At 39.6% G+C, this 15,262-nt stretch overlaps 2 protein-coding genes across 2 annotated transcripts in view; one reads left to right on the plus strand and one right to left on the minus strand.

Annotated features, from left to right (window-relative positions):
• Positions 1 to 962: 962 nt before the first annotated feature.
• Positions 963 to 8,033, minus strand: LOC105935246 (NAD-dependent protein deacylase sirtuin-5, mitochondrial). The gene is made up of 9 exons (XM_036138231.1): positions 7,899 to 8,033; positions 6,490 to 6,603; positions 5,861 to 5,994; positions 5,526 to 5,751; positions 3,466 to 3,553; positions 3,313 to 3,366; positions 2,366 to 2,489; positions 2,113 to 2,228; positions 963 to 1,947 (listed from the first exon to the last, which is right to left on the minus strand). Exons 2-9 carry the CDS (start codon positions 6,587 to 6,589, stop codon positions 1,875 to 1,877), a joined length of 915 nt encoding a protein of 304 aa, XP_035994124.1. The 5' UTR covers positions 6,590 to 6,603; positions 7,899 to 8,033; the 3' UTR covers positions 963 to 1,874.
• A 1,112-nt stretch (positions 8,034 to 9,145) lies between these two features.
• Positions 9,146 to 15,262, plus strand: part of LOC105935257 (phosphatase and actin regulator 1) — a 63,285-nt gene continuing 57,168 nt past the window's right edge. Inside the window, exon 1 of the mRNA XM_036138232.1 lies at positions 9,146 to 9,380. Coding sequence (XP_035994125.1) covers positions 9,269 to 9,380 — 112 coding nt within the window. The 5' untranslated portion in view covers positions 9,146 to 9,268. The remainder of the gene's footprint in view (positions 9,381 to 15,262) is intronic.

The following is a 15,262-nucleotide window of genomic DNA, read 5'->3' on the forward strand; positions in this document are numbered from 1 at the left end:
TACATTCCTCCAGGTCGGCACCAAACACCATAGACCGGCCAATGAAATATGGTCTACAGATTCATTCAGTTACTAATCATTCATTCATATGAGGAACTTATCTGTATATATGCAACCACCCCCAAGAAAAAAAGGAACATGTTTCAGGCAAGAGTTGATGAATTCATTACACACACACACAGTCCCACTTAAAGGTCAGAACACTTTGATGTGGTTTACACATTTTCTCTAAACAGAGAGGATTGATTGAAGGTTAGATGGACATCAACGGCCGCTTCTTTAAAATCATCGCTGATGCCTTTCTCACTGTGGGACGTTCTATCTTCCATCTTGCGATGATTTAAATTATTTCACGGTGGACTGCAGCACAGAAATTGCCAAACAACAAACACACATTTGAATATTTTTGTATTTCATTATCAGCACATTTAAATGATTATGAATAAGTTTAGTTATTTATGTGTTAATATATGCATTGTTTTCGTTAAAAATCAAACATAAAAACAAGCTCAATGTTTGTTTTTATTACTTTTGCACTCAACACCCTGCCAAGCACATAAACGCCCTGAGTGACGGTCTTGAAACCATGTCCGGACGCATCTTTTCTTTCGCTTTGGTCCCACTTTCTGTATGTGTGCATAAAAATTCAACTTCAAAAAAAAAAAAAAAAGAACTTTGTAAATGCTAATTAATTTGCAAACCTTTTGAATATCAGGCCCTTTATGATGACTACTTTTCCTCCAGCAGGCTCATGACAAAGCAGACAGCAATAACAACTGAATAAAACTGCTCGGAGTATTTAATAAACCTCCCATTTATGCACTCAAAATAAAAAATCAATACAAGACTCTGTTCCCTTCTCCCAGCAGAAAAAAAACAACTTCAATAAAGCTGGACACTGGCCTCGACTTTCAATGTTCTGCACATGCAGGAGGTGAAATGAATGGCACAAAATCAGTTTATGCTGTTGAAGAATTTTAATAATAATAATGCTTTGTGTAAATGTGTCAGCAGTATCAATACATCGAAAAGCACTGTGCGTATAGTCCATAGACAATGAAGCTGATTAAAAAACAATGAAAAAAAAAAAAATCATCTTTTTATATTATTGCTTTTTGATCTTGGGAAACCTCTAGCCACATTAGGACATATAGATGATTCAGAAAGCAGAGAAAAATATAAAAATGCATCTAATGTCTCCTGAACACTTTATACATGTAACCAGCTGACTTCAGACATCAGACCAACACATCCTAACACAACGAGAAGTAAATCACCCTGCTTTATCCTCTACCCTTTTTTTTTTTCAGTAAACTAAACACTTGACTAAATATCTGTAACAGTGGTTGATTTGCACTTGATGTTTACAGCAAACATTTGGTCAAAGTTGAATAAAGAGTTTGGAAAGGCACGAGATTTTGTCTGCATATCCGTCCATTGGACAGCAAAGGAACAGAATACCATCTATTGGCACAACAATGAATATGTTGTTCTTTTCTACAGCATCACTGTAGAGTTTCTAGAACAGAAAGAAAATCTCCTATAAACATCTGATCTGAAAACGTTAAATCATTTCCTACGGAAGTACGTAAATGCGTTGTGCATTCCCTTTCATAATGAAGTTGTAATTTCCCTGCTTTAAACTACGCAGGGAATGTTGGGAATAGAAGAAGTACTCTGATCTGGTTCCAGTTAGTAAGCAAGATATTCAAGTATTAAGAAATCCACAACATTAAAAAAAAAAGAAAGAAAAAAAGAAATTGTGTTGTTTTTTGGGCAGTTTGCCATTTGATAAACTGCGATGAAATCCAGCAGCTTTTGATTGCACGAGACTGCAGAAGACACCACAGACTCTTATCTAAAATCTGTTTTTTTTATAGCTCCTCTGACTCATGCGGCGCCAGAGCTGGAGGAAGCGTGATTCCACACGGACCTTGGAAATGGTACCTGTGTCCCATCAAACAAAGAATAAAAAACAAACAAACAAACACAAAGGTTAAAAAAAAAACTGAGGATACTATTTCTGTATATCTTAGGCCTCTTTTAAAGCTAACATTGTAGATGCAGACAAGACATTTGCTTTTCAAATATTTCGTTATTTCACAAACTTACGTGAAATATTCAGTTTTTGGTGTTGTGTTCATGTTAAATTCTGCCACAGGAACACCTCTAGATGCCACCCGGGGACCAAACATGGCTGCAGGGTAAACAATGGATGACGTCCCAACCTGTGGGTAAACAACAGGGAGCAATAACCACAATGTCAACTTTTGATAGCTCTGGAAAATACAGGTCCTTGACACACTTTGGAAAAACACACGGGGAGAAACGTCTGTCTGCGTACCAAAGTAAAAACACAACTCACCACCAGGCAGAGATCACAGATTTCCATTTCCTTTTCCACGGTGGTCAGGATATGAGAGTCCAGAGTCTCCCCAAAGAAGACCACGTTGGGCCTCAGAAGACCATGGCAGTCTCTCTCCTCGCATCTTTATAGGATAGTAATAAGAAATGTAGATTAGCTGAGCCCCTAACTCGCTGTCTTCATCAGCAAAACAATGAGGGTGCTGCCAGCCATGTTGTTTTAAAGACAGAAGCCAAAAACAAAAACAGGACATCATATAAATGTCACTGAAAAATTAATACATACATCTCTTTTAGACATATTTCAGACAAAATTGCTGACCAAAATGACACAGAGCTCCTCAAAGCGCGGCACTGCCCTCTAGTGGAGATGTTCGCTTCCTATCAATATCTCAATTTACAGGTCATTCGGAGTTTAGGTCCCTATCCAATGGCACAGCGCGTCAGACTGGTCAGCGGGCTTTTAATAATAATTATATATTTTATTAGAAAGGTAGGGGGAGCAAAGTTATGGATGGCCTTGAATCCGTAACGAAGGATGTTTAATTATATCCTGAATCTAACCGGGAGCCGGTGGAGCTGCTGTAGTCCAGGGTGATGTGATGAAATGAGGGGTTTTGGAACCACTTGAAGCTTATGGAGTTATTTTTGAGGGAGACCAAGGAATGAATTAATCAATAAAAAAAAATAGATATATAGCAGATTTTTATTTTTTTTACGTTATTAAAATACGTTAGGAAGAATATATCTACTATAAAATTAGCAAATAATATTGTGTATATTTAACTTTCTTAAAGGCAGGAGATTTACGGTTCTTCTGTCTAAATATTCCAGGACACGGACGTTAGAAACACTCCCCTGACCTTCGTGAAAATTGGTAACAAAGAGCCAAAAAGCTGAGGAAATCTGTGAGTCTGTGTTATTGGTTTGATGTGCAGATAATCCCACCTTGGCAGTTTATCCACGGGGATCTGTGTATCAGGAACATCTGCGCCAGGTGCTCTGAAAACAAGCAGAACGTGCAAAGTCAAACAGAAGGGATCAGACTACAAAGTCTGATTGTCTATCAGCGTATCTGTGTGTTCACTGAGTGCTGCCTACCCTTTGCCCTTTAAGGCAGCACATATGGGGCTTTGCTTGTTCACCGTTACTTGTCCGCAACTCATGCAGCGCGTCTCCAGCAGACTGCCTGCAGTTACACACGCACACACGCAACAAAAAAGGACAATAGAAGACAAGCAATGAACACAAAATAACTGTATCAGATTAGAATGCAGAGCTGCCTGAAAAATGACACGCACAAAAAAACACTGTACAAACATTCAGTGCTGACTCTCAGAGGTTTCACTGCAAAACCCTAATGTTTTTGCAAATACAAGACACACGATATCTCTGATCCAAATCATTGAATGCAGTCAGCTGTTAATTATATTATAATTAAGTGGTAAGAACTGAAAACAACAACTCATTTATAAAGAGCTAGACCAGCTAAACTCTCAGAGGGGGGAAGCTGCTTTTTTTGCCGGGTCAATAGATACAGACCTAAAAATCTCCAAGTAATCTTCAGACACTCCAAAGCAGCTCATAAAGAACTTCATTTTCACATTATTTAATCCAGTGTGCAAGTCTGGCATCTCCTGTGTACTCTACGAATTTCCCCATTGTGTGACAGCAAAGGTATTTCCATTCTATTCATAAAACGGCTATTCTATCCATGCTCCTCTGTCTGCCAATCTAACGTACAGGTCTGGGTTTGGTAGTTACCAAGACAGCAGCACTTGCCTGATTGCATCAAATGTGTAGTTAGTGGCAAAGGGGATTATGGTGCTGGGCCGTTTCTCAAGAGCTCAGCTCATTCCTTTAGTTCCAGTGAAAGAAACACTCAATGCTTCATCGACTCAAGACATTCTGGACAATGTTGTGCTCCTGACTCCTGAAACCGTTTGGGGGGTGGTCCCTTCATTTCCAACATGATTGCGCAAGAGTGCACCAACCTAGATCTATAAAGACTGTCTTCTATTTTTTACACAGAGCCTTGGAACGAACCACATGCACTTTATGAGGAATAGTCAAACACTTATTAAGCTTGTGGAACGCCATCCCAGAAGAGCTGAAGCTGTTGTAACTGCAAATAGTGGTTTGACATTACAGTAAACCCTATGGATCAAGAATAGGTTATTAGCCCAATTCATGAGTGAAGGCCAGATGAGTATATACTTTTGGCAATATAATGTATTATATTATGTTCTCCTTTTTTGGGGGAGGGGTTCCTTGAGTGTCTAAAGTGGCCATCAAATTAAAAACTCAAAAGTTTGCTTTTAGAAATAGAAATCTGAAAAGTGTGTTATCCACTTTTATTCAGACTCCACTTTAATGTGACGCCCCCAAACAAAGTCTAGTGCAACCAGTTGAGGTCAGAGGTCACCCAATTAGAAAACAAAGGTTCCCTGTACTTGATTTAATCTTAGTTTAAATACAGCTGTTCTGTGAAGGCCTAAGAAAATTGTTCGATAAGGTTTTCAAATAACAGTCCATGTTACAATAATTTTTTCACTGAGCACCGTCCAATCCATGCATGTAAAAGAGAAATAACTTGCCACAAATCTACCGAGGCGCTATCCGAATACCCTTATAGAGTAAGGACAGCGGTCTCCATGATAAGTGCTGTCTGAATAGTGTAGTCAGTAAGGAAAGAGGTAGGAAGAGTAGCATGTATACTCCCTCCCAGGCTAGTTTTACCTAGGAACATCGAAACGTCCCTTACCGCCGCTAAGAACCCTTAAGGTATCCCACAATCCTTTGCGTGACCACGTCTCTTTGTTCGTACTCTCCAGGAGCTGAATATCTCATAAACAATAATTATATCATATCAAAGAGATTTCTCTGGGACCTCTGGAAATTCTATAAAGTTTAAAAAAAAAGTGCTATTTTTTTTTAATATACTATTGGTCATAGTTCTCTCCAGCGGAGCCATGACATCATTGTGGTGTGATTCAAGTGTTTCCACTCGTCACCAAGCCAGGAACAGTGTCAGGATCGGCCTCCAACAGCATTTAAACCAAGCTTTGACTTGCTCGTTGAAAACGGGCAGAGATAATCCTCAGAACTGCTCGCCGTGTTCCTGCGAATCTCATCACCGTAGAATTCCCGCTAACACTCACCGTGGATCTTGAGCACGTGTTTTGACCCAGCCTGTCGGTGCAGGTCGTCTTGGCACTGGGTGATAACCACCACCGAGCGTCCCTGCTTCTTCAGACGAGCTTCGCACTCTGCTATGGCCAAATGGACGGCGCTGGGCTTCTTGTCCAACACCAGCTCCCTCCTGTAATGGTAAAACTCCCAGACCCGAGACGGGTTACGAGAGAAGGCTTCTGGAGAAGCGAGGTCCTGGGGGGGGGGGGGATCCACATGAGAGGGTTTAAGGGACAGGGTTCTGAGTCAGGAACGCTGCAATCACATCTGTTTACCTGTACGTGTGCGAACAGCTTCTTTGTACCTGAGAATGCCACTTCCTCCACTTCTCATTTTCTCCCCTGAAAGTCGGCACTCCACTCTCTGCGCTCACGCCGGCTCCGGTGATGATCGCTATGTTCTTGGCTTTAGCGAAGGCCTTTCGGAATTCAGACATGTCTGAGAGAGGAAAATAACATTCTGCTTTCAGACGATAAAACAAAATCTCTATAAAAATCCAGAACGCAATATGGAAGTGACGGTTTATTTTGGAATGATTTTAGCTTAAGATGCAGCCTTTGCTACAAACGTTCAAGTTTACACTACAAGCATGCTGTATTATTGCATTTTAAGCAGTTACATTCTGGATTTTTTAAGGAAATTATTTATTTGCATTTTGTCATTTATGTATTTATATTACTGATTAAATAAGCTGTAGTTATTAACTGAAAAATCAGAAGAATATGCTGATTTTTTTTATCTAATTATCAGAATAACCAACAGAATATTCTTTTACTAGAATGATCAATAGCTACAGCCTCATTGTTGATACTAAACAAAATTAAAATTTTCAGCAATTAACTTTCTACATTTCTAATTGATACTGTTTAATAAAAAGAAGGGGTCTTTGTGGTCCCAAATTACCCAAATACAGGGGGAAAGTTCTTGTTTTACCTGAACTGGGTCTTGCTGATTCACTCACTGGTCCGGTCGTCACATGTGTGGAGCACATGCGAAGACCGAGTGAATAGACCGCTCGGGTTTTGAGAAGCATCGTCACGAAAGGATCTGAAGGAAAAACAAACCAAAAAAAAAAGCATGTCAATTACAGTATCACGTTACATTTTCTTTTAGATTTCTTTAAGGTTTGCATTATTTACTATTAGGATTCAATACCATAGGTTATGCACCCAAAGCTATTGTTTTGTTCCAGAGCCAAAGCTTTAGTAGGAATATTTTTAAATCAAAACATGCCGTACAACAAGCTGGGTTTCCCGAGGTAAAAAATAACATTTATTCAAAAACTCTACAAAAGAAAGGGAAACCCACTAAGCCAAAAACTATTGCAAAACAGAACCTAAACGACTCATCTTTGACCATAACAACAGTTTTTCTATCTTGTTGCTGTCAGAGCAGCACGATATCTGCCTCGCATAACAATATGGACTGCAATGAGCCCACGTTTGTTACACTAACCTAAACCACTAAGCTCTAGACACTGGACGTCCACTTAAACGGCCAGACACATTATTGGCAAACAGAGTTTAAATGCATGCCATATTCAAAAACTATTCTATATGCATCTCTCTTAAAATGAATTGAACCAAAACTTATTTTGCAAGGGAGTCCTGGCCAAGCACGTTTCAGCTGATAAAGGTACAAAATTTTAAAACACACACACACACACACACACACACACACACACACACACACACACACACACACACACACACACACAAGGCTTCCAGTTTTAAGCTTTTGGTGTGTGTTTGTAGTTTATTTTATCAACAGATTGTCTAAATGACTAATATATATGGTAAGTCGTGTAGTCTGTACAGTATTTTCATGTTAGCCAGAAGCTGCGAAAGCCCAGAGCCAGTCCGGGTTTCTCAACACTGAATAAGATAAGGAACGTGCGCACAGAGCAAGCTTTAAAGAACGTACCCAACTATAGAGAACAGGGCTGAAAATGGATAATAAAACGGACACACCTATCGACCTGAACCAAGTTAAACAAATGGAAACTAGTTGAACTGGATGGTCCAAAAAACAACAATTGTTCCTCCTTTCATCTCTCTAGGTGCTCTGGATGCTTATACGACTCAGTACGCGGCGTTCTTTTTCGGACATTGCCTGCGTATTCAACCAGAACGTCCACAGTTAAAAGGTGACAGCCACAGTTTTAAAGTACCAGCTTTAGAGCCGATACGTTTCAGAAAACTGCAGACGTATTGTGTTGCCCAACAGTCGTGAAGTACGTGACTGCCTCGCAAAGACGAGGTTAGAGCAAAGAAAGCCGTTTTAACCTTAGCTTGCATCGACAGAAAACCGGGTGAATAAGGGTATGTTTTAGACGAACTTACGCGTTAAGCTTTTCCGAGCTGACCTCGACTGGAGAAGTCCGTTTTTGTCTGAACCGAAAGACACGCTGGGATTGTTTACCTATGTGTTCGCAATTACCAGGAGGGGCCGCAAAGGAACAACAGTGTCGTAAAGCCAAGATACGGAAAATGTGTCATCCAAGTGCGCCCTCTAGTGGCATGTATTTGTAACTGTCGCTTAGGCAGTTATAATAATTCATCAGTCTCCAAGTGTTGCATCACTGAACGACAGCAGCAATATTATTAATAATAATAATAATAATAATAATAATAATAATAATAATAATAATAATAATAATAATAATAATAATAATAATAATAATAATAATGTATATTGATTTAAAGTTTAATGCATTTTAACATTACATGCAAGATAAATCGACACATTGTGCAATCAAAAAATGCATCACATTTTGCAAGTAGTATAGTTACAGTGCTACCTTTATGCAATTTTTTTTTTTTTTTTTTTTACAATTTAAACTTTTAATGTGAAGATTCCAAAATAAAAACAGTAATATTATTATTATTACTGGCAACGCAAATAAAGCTTTTTTTCTCCATTGTATATGTGTAGAAACACTGTATCTACCTCATGCACCTATTCCTCCTTTTGGCGCCTTCTTTTGATTATTGAGCCGATGTGACACGTGAATTTCTCCATTGTGAGATCAATAACGTCTGTCTTATCTTATCTTATGTTGTTGTCATGTTTTAAATTTTATATATTATTTAATTAATTTATTTAATTATTTTAGATGATTAAATAACAAATAAATCGTATTATTATTATTATTATTATTATTATTATTATTATTATTATTATTATTATTATTATTATTATTATTATTATTAATGCTGTGCTTGTGATCACGTAAAATCTTGTAAATCTATATTTAATTGGGTTTAGGCTTTACTTGATTTCTTTCTTTCTTTTGCTTCATGTCCAGTATTTTATTTTATTTTATTTATTTATTTTTTTGGCTACTATTTCAATTCTTTCAGCAGCTGATTCTCAATCACAAAATGAGCGTATAAATTACTTTCATATGAAAAAAAACATCAATTTCTTTTCAGCATTTCCCACCAACGCCTCTCTCTCTCTCTCTCTCTCTCTCTCTCTCTCTCTCTCTCCCTCTCTCTCTCCCTCTCTCTCCCTCTCTCTCTCCCTCTCTCTCCCTCTCTCTCTCCCTCTCTCTCCCTCTCTCTCTCTCTCCCTCTCTCTGTCCCATGTGTATGTGTATGAACTCTCTCCTCCTCTTCATCGATCGCTGCCTCCCAGCGTGCGAGTGGCCGTGCGGCTCTGCTTCTGTCCCAATCGGCCAGCAGTCATCTCTGGACACTGGCTCAAATTGATGGCGACCACCCCGGTCAGCAGCACAGACCGAAGACCGCTCAGGAGGCTCCGCTCCACGAGCGACATCCCATATCTGGTTGAAGCCAGAAGATCCTTCAATCTGCGCACAGGTAGGAGCACATGCCCGCCCCTGATGCGCTCTGATCCTCAGTGTTAGATCTGCGCGCCAGATGTCGCGGTGTCTGGACCGGGGTGGCTGTTGTGGTGTGAAATACGCCCCTGTTCCCGCGCGTGGAAAAAAGCGGCCGCATGTTGTTTTCCTTGTGGACTGGTGTCACAGTCTTGCTGTGAGACGTATTCCTCCAGAAATTATCAATGGACAACGATTCTTGGTAATCAGAGGGGGTAGTGTGACTGAAACGTTACGCAACTTTGTGGACTAACGCCGAGGGTGATCGGCGTCTTTAGTGCAAAATACACGTTTAGAAATTATCATTTTCTCTAAACGCGTGAACAACGTTTTTTTATTGTGTGTCTGTGTGTGTGTGTGTGTGTGGATTTTGATATTTCTGCTGTTGAGCGCAATTACATAATACGAAGAAGCGCTCCAACGTGGCCTGCTGTGGCTCCGGTGCTTGTGGTGCATAAATCTAGAATGGACAGGCGGGTTATTAATGCTCTTGTTTTAGCAATTCATCACAACTGTCAACATTTTTCACATTTAATTACAGTTGTCAACCAGCAGCAAAGATACGATGACGAATAGTGCCCTGTCTCCATCATCCATGTGTGTGTTGCATCCTCTGTTGCCATGGCGACTTGGTATTTTATGCTGACTGAGTCCACGGGATTCAGATCTTTTACACTACAGGGTAATCAGGACACATGCTGCATCCATGAGTCTGTCTCAGATCTCATGACAGTCCTTCCAATGATTCGCTTTGCAGGATTATTGATTTTACAACACATTTAAAAATTGCTTTTCTCATCAGCATTGCCCCTACACTAGGATGATTGGTATGCTTACCTATTTATTAACTATAAATTACATCATAAATCATCACATGTTTTTTTTAATATAAATTCTTTCAATATGGTGTACATAAACGCTGAAGATATCCACACCCCCATGCAGGACCCATAGACAGTTGATGGATGGAAGGATGTTTTTTTTTTGTTTGTTTTTATCAAGGAGGGCAGGCAATACATGGAGCAGTACTATACAAAAAATAGTAGCCCTTGAGCCTTTTCACATTTGTCATTTTACTGCAACAAACTTAAATGTTTATGCTGTAATTTTATGTGACTGATCACCAGAAAGCTTTGACCAGTCACAGTAATCTCAAAATGTGAAAACTGCGGGGTACATTTGCACTCAGCCCCTCTGGGTTCAGTGCCATGTTGGACCACCTTTCACTTCACTTAAAGCTGAAGGTCTTTTACAGGTTGGCTCTACTCCATCTGCACGTTTAGAGACTGACATTTTTTCCCACTCCTCTTTGCGAAATAGCCCAGGTTCAGTTAGACTGGATGGAGAGCAAATGTGATCATTTTCAAGTCTTGCAAAAGGTTTTCTTGGTCTGGAAATTGACTGAGCCATTGTAACGCATAAAACACACTCTGATCCCAGCCATTCCAAATGTAGCTCTGGCTGTATGTTTAGGACTGTTTTCTGCTGGAAAGTGAATATATTACCATAGTCAGTGATGCATGATGAATTTTGGGCTCCATGACAAAAGATCAGAATCAGAATCAAGTTTATTGCCAAGTAGGTTTGCACTTACAAGGAATTTGACTTGGTGTTGATGACAGAATCTAGAGCTATATACACAGTAGACTGTGCGTTGATGTAACGCGGAAGGGCTGGAGATGCTACGTTGGTGTAGCTTGTAGGTCCTGAACGGGGGAGGGGGAGAGGCAGATCAAAACAATCCCAAAAGGGGATCCCACCTGTATATTATATTCGGTACATATCCAGCTGTAAATTTAGTTCACAATACTAGTTACCTATATATTATATTCATAGGACAAATCTATCAGTAAAATTCTGTTTATAATAGTATCCATCTCTATATTTATTCAGTAAAAACCCATGTCCTGTACTTATGGAACCATTGTTTATCCTGCACTTGCTGCTATTGCACTTCTGGTTAGACCTAAACTGCATTTCGTTACCTTGTACCTGTACCTGTGTAATGACCATAAAGTTGAATCTAATCTAATCTAATCTAATCTAAAAGTTAATTTGTATGTACAGTCTTGTCAATTGTCTTAACTTCCGCCCCTGGTATTAGGCAAGGCAAGGCAAGGCAAATTTATTTGTATAGCACATATCAGTACAAAGACAATGCAAAGTGTTTTACGTGATTAAAATATTGGAATATAAAAACAGAACAAAAGCAAGTTGGAATAAAATGTAGGAAAAAAATAAAACAAAATAAAACATGGGAAAATGGAAACTAAAACCAAATATTAAAAAAACAGTTGGACTCCAAACTTAAACTAATGATGTTTTATTTAACAAGAACAGTCAAAGGCAATCCTACACAAATGTGTTTTTTTTATCTTGATTTAAAAGGCTTTCACCACTTTTACAGTTTGTTCCAGATAAGTGGAGCATAGGAACTGAATACTTCTACGTGTTTAGTATTTGTTGCCTCTGAAAGGTTTTCTTTTGTGAACAGCTTGTATTCAGCGCCATCCATTTTCCAATCCACTCTGACCAGCCTCTATGTCCCTGCAAAAGGAGAATGAAAAAAAAATACATTCACACAGCATTATGCTGCCACTACCTCATAATGGGTGGTTCTCTGCTGCTCCTCCAGAGTTGTCCCGGGCACTTTGGCCGCTTCTCTGATTTAGGGCGACGATAATGTCTTAGTATGTTTGCAGCTGTGCTGAACTTTCCGTTTCAAGACGATGGATCAAACAGTACAGCTGAGCCTGCTTTAAAACTGGCCACAGCATCATCCCTGACCTATCTGACGTGTTGCTCTCTGGTGCTACCACACATGATGCTCTATCAGAGGAAACCTCAGTAAAACCACACACGTTTGTGGTTGGAATGGGACAAAACTATATAAAAAAAAGGGATTTTTGAATACCTTTGCAAGGCACAGCATGTACTAAACAGAGCCTTCCTCTTTAGTTGTTGCCACATACAATAAAGATTAAGTAGTGTTTAAGTGTATACAAATATACAGTTTACAAGGTGTAGGGCTATAGTAAATAAACTGATAGTAAATAATGCTGAAATGTGTTGTTTTTGTTTGTGTTTTTCTTTTTTTTTTGGGGGGGGGGTTGTCATTTGTCCCACATGAAGGAAAATAGGCAGAATTCGTGTGATCTTAATTCATTCGGCAGCAATTTGCCAGCCGTGTTCAAAGCTCCTGCGAATGCTACGTGAGCCCGGGCGTCGGTGGAAAAAGATCTGATCAATGAATGAAAGGAGGGCTTGGAGGCTTACTGTGCCGGTGCCAGGGAGTGTTGTGCCTGAGGAGAAACGCCGCTGCCCGCTACAACAGACTGTCATTTGTCTCTCTGTGTGCTCCTGTTTTTGCTACAGTCCTCTCTCGGCTCCGAAAAAGCAGCTCATGCGAACGCGTGAGGATGGTATGGGGGCGATTCGTACAACAGCTCAGCTGACTCACTTCCACCTGAAGAAGTGGAGCAGGATTTAGCTTGCTTATTGCCAAGGAAACCAAAAGTCAAGTGGTTGTGTGGCGAGGTGCTTAACAATGATAAATAACCCAGGCTGCCGGGGCTGCAAAACAAGAACCAAGCAATTAGTTCAGTCATAACAGGGCAATTGTTTTTATTCCTGTTCAATTTTTTTTTTCTCTCTTTAAATATAATTGTCTGCATAAATGACAAAAATTGTGGCCTTTGTAAAGAGTGTAAAAGGTGAGCCCTATCCATTATGGCTCGGTTAAATATTTTACTATTGAATTGATGTGTTTTAGTTGTAATAGCATCTTTATAAACAGGAGGGCAAGTAATTTTAATATCACACCAGCCAATATGCCTGGAGTGATTTGCTTCTGTTGGAAATGATTTATAGTCAGCCCGTATGTTGATCAGTCAACCCTGCATGGGGCATGATCCCTGCGACAGCGCTGTCTAACGAATGACAGACACCCTGTGGCTTTCTAATGAAATAAAAGAGCATGGGATTTATTGGAGCGGCCTGTTTAGAGCCAGCCCTAAACTAATTTGTCCAACGGTTAGCCCGCTCAGCGCACAGACGCGACGACACATCACAGCGTAACTGGAATCGTTCAGTGCCCAGCTTTCAACGACTGTGTCATCTGCCACGACACATGAAAGGCCGAAGGTGACGACGGATGGCTGGCCTGTTTAACGTCGTTTGATTTCCATCGTCGGCGCTTATTACAAACGCTTTATGTCATTAGAGAGCCCACGCACAAATAAACAAGAGTACAGCAGCTGAGAACCTCAACTCTTTGTCGAGCACGCCGGGGATTGTAGTCTGAATGTTGTTTTGCCCAAATTCAGAGAGATAGGCACATGAAATAAGATCAATATTCACTTTGCTGAGTGAAAAGTACAGTACCTTGCTAAAGCATTTACTGCCCTTGGCATTTTTTTAGGTTTTGCCTCCACACAACCTGGAATTAAAATCGATTGTTTTGAGAGTTAGCACCGTTTCGTCTGCAGAACATGCTTACAACTTTGAAGATGTGTTCATTTTTTTTTTAATAATAAAGCAAACAACAAATAGGACAAAATAAGAGAAAACCTGAGCGTGCATAACAGTTCACCCACACAAAGTCAGTACTTAGTAGTGCCACCTTTTGCAGCAATTCCAGCTGAAAGTTACTTTGTGTAAGTCTCAATGAGCTCGCCACATCTTGCCACTGGGATTTTCCCCCATTCCTCAAGGCAGAAATGCTCCAGCTCCACCTCTGCACTGCAAAAAGGCACTAAGACTAAAGGGAACTAAAAGTAAATAAACATTTTCTTGAAATGAGTGCATTTGTACGGAGCCCCTAAAGGGACATGGAGGAAAAAAAAACTATTGCGAGATCTCGCAATAACTATTGCGAGATCTCGCAAAAGGTTTTCCTACGTCATATATATATATATATATATATATATATATATATATATATATATATATATATATATATATATATATATATATATATATATATATATATATATATATATATAGAATAATAAGGTCTGATGCCTTCACGGAGTAGATGCAAGTTTGGAGAGACTAAGTCACAAAAACTTGGACGTGTAGACCTGTATCTCTCTGTCTTAGAAAAAATAACATTATAATATAAACAATATCTTTTAATCTTACTTGTGAAAAGTTAGCCCTCGAGCCCTGATGTCAATAGTCCGTCGATTTAAACAAAAATACGCCGCCCAGTGCTGAGGTATCATTAGTGTGTTCAGCTTGAATCAGCAGGTTAGGGTAGCAGGTTGACTGCCCCAAGATGGCGGCCGTAATTCCTACGCCGCGACAGTCAGTGCGGGGTCTACTCTTATATTATGTCTATGGTTTTATCCTTTTTACTTTGCACCTCCGCTGTTGTGTGTCTGTTTTACGTCCGGTTCACTGAAGTAGGAAAACTTTTTCTTTTAATCTTTTAAAATGTCTCTCACTAATGTCAAGTCCATGTCTGTAGCCAAGTACGGATTTAATGTCTTTATATGTCAGGCCAGTACTAAAATAGAAATCAATAAACTTCTCCCATGGATGACGTGTTTGCGCCTCCATTGTTTTGTGTCTGTTTACAACTTCTTTTTATATTTAATGGCGGTTGGCAAACAACTATGTGGTGACTAACCAGTAATGAGTGTGGATCTGGTCATTTGTTTTACTTCCGGTTCGCTGACGTAGGAAAACCTTTTGCGAGATCTCGCAATAGTTATTGCGAGATCTCGCAAAACTATTGCGAGATCTCGCAATAGTTTTGCGAGATCTCGCAATAGTTTTTTTTTCCTGTGTTCCTAAGTGTTCCTAAGTGTTTTCATTGGTAGCCAAAATTAGAAATTGTATTCTCCTCTGACCAGAGCA

Source organism: Fundulus heteroclitus, chromosome 6, assembly GCF_011125445.2.
Source record: "Fundulus heteroclitus isolate FHET01 chromosome 6, MU-UCD_Fhet_4.1, whole genome shotgun sequence".
Lineage (NCBI taxonomy): Eukaryota > Metazoa > Chordata > Actinopteri > Cyprinodontiformes > Fundulidae > Fundulus > Fundulus heteroclitus.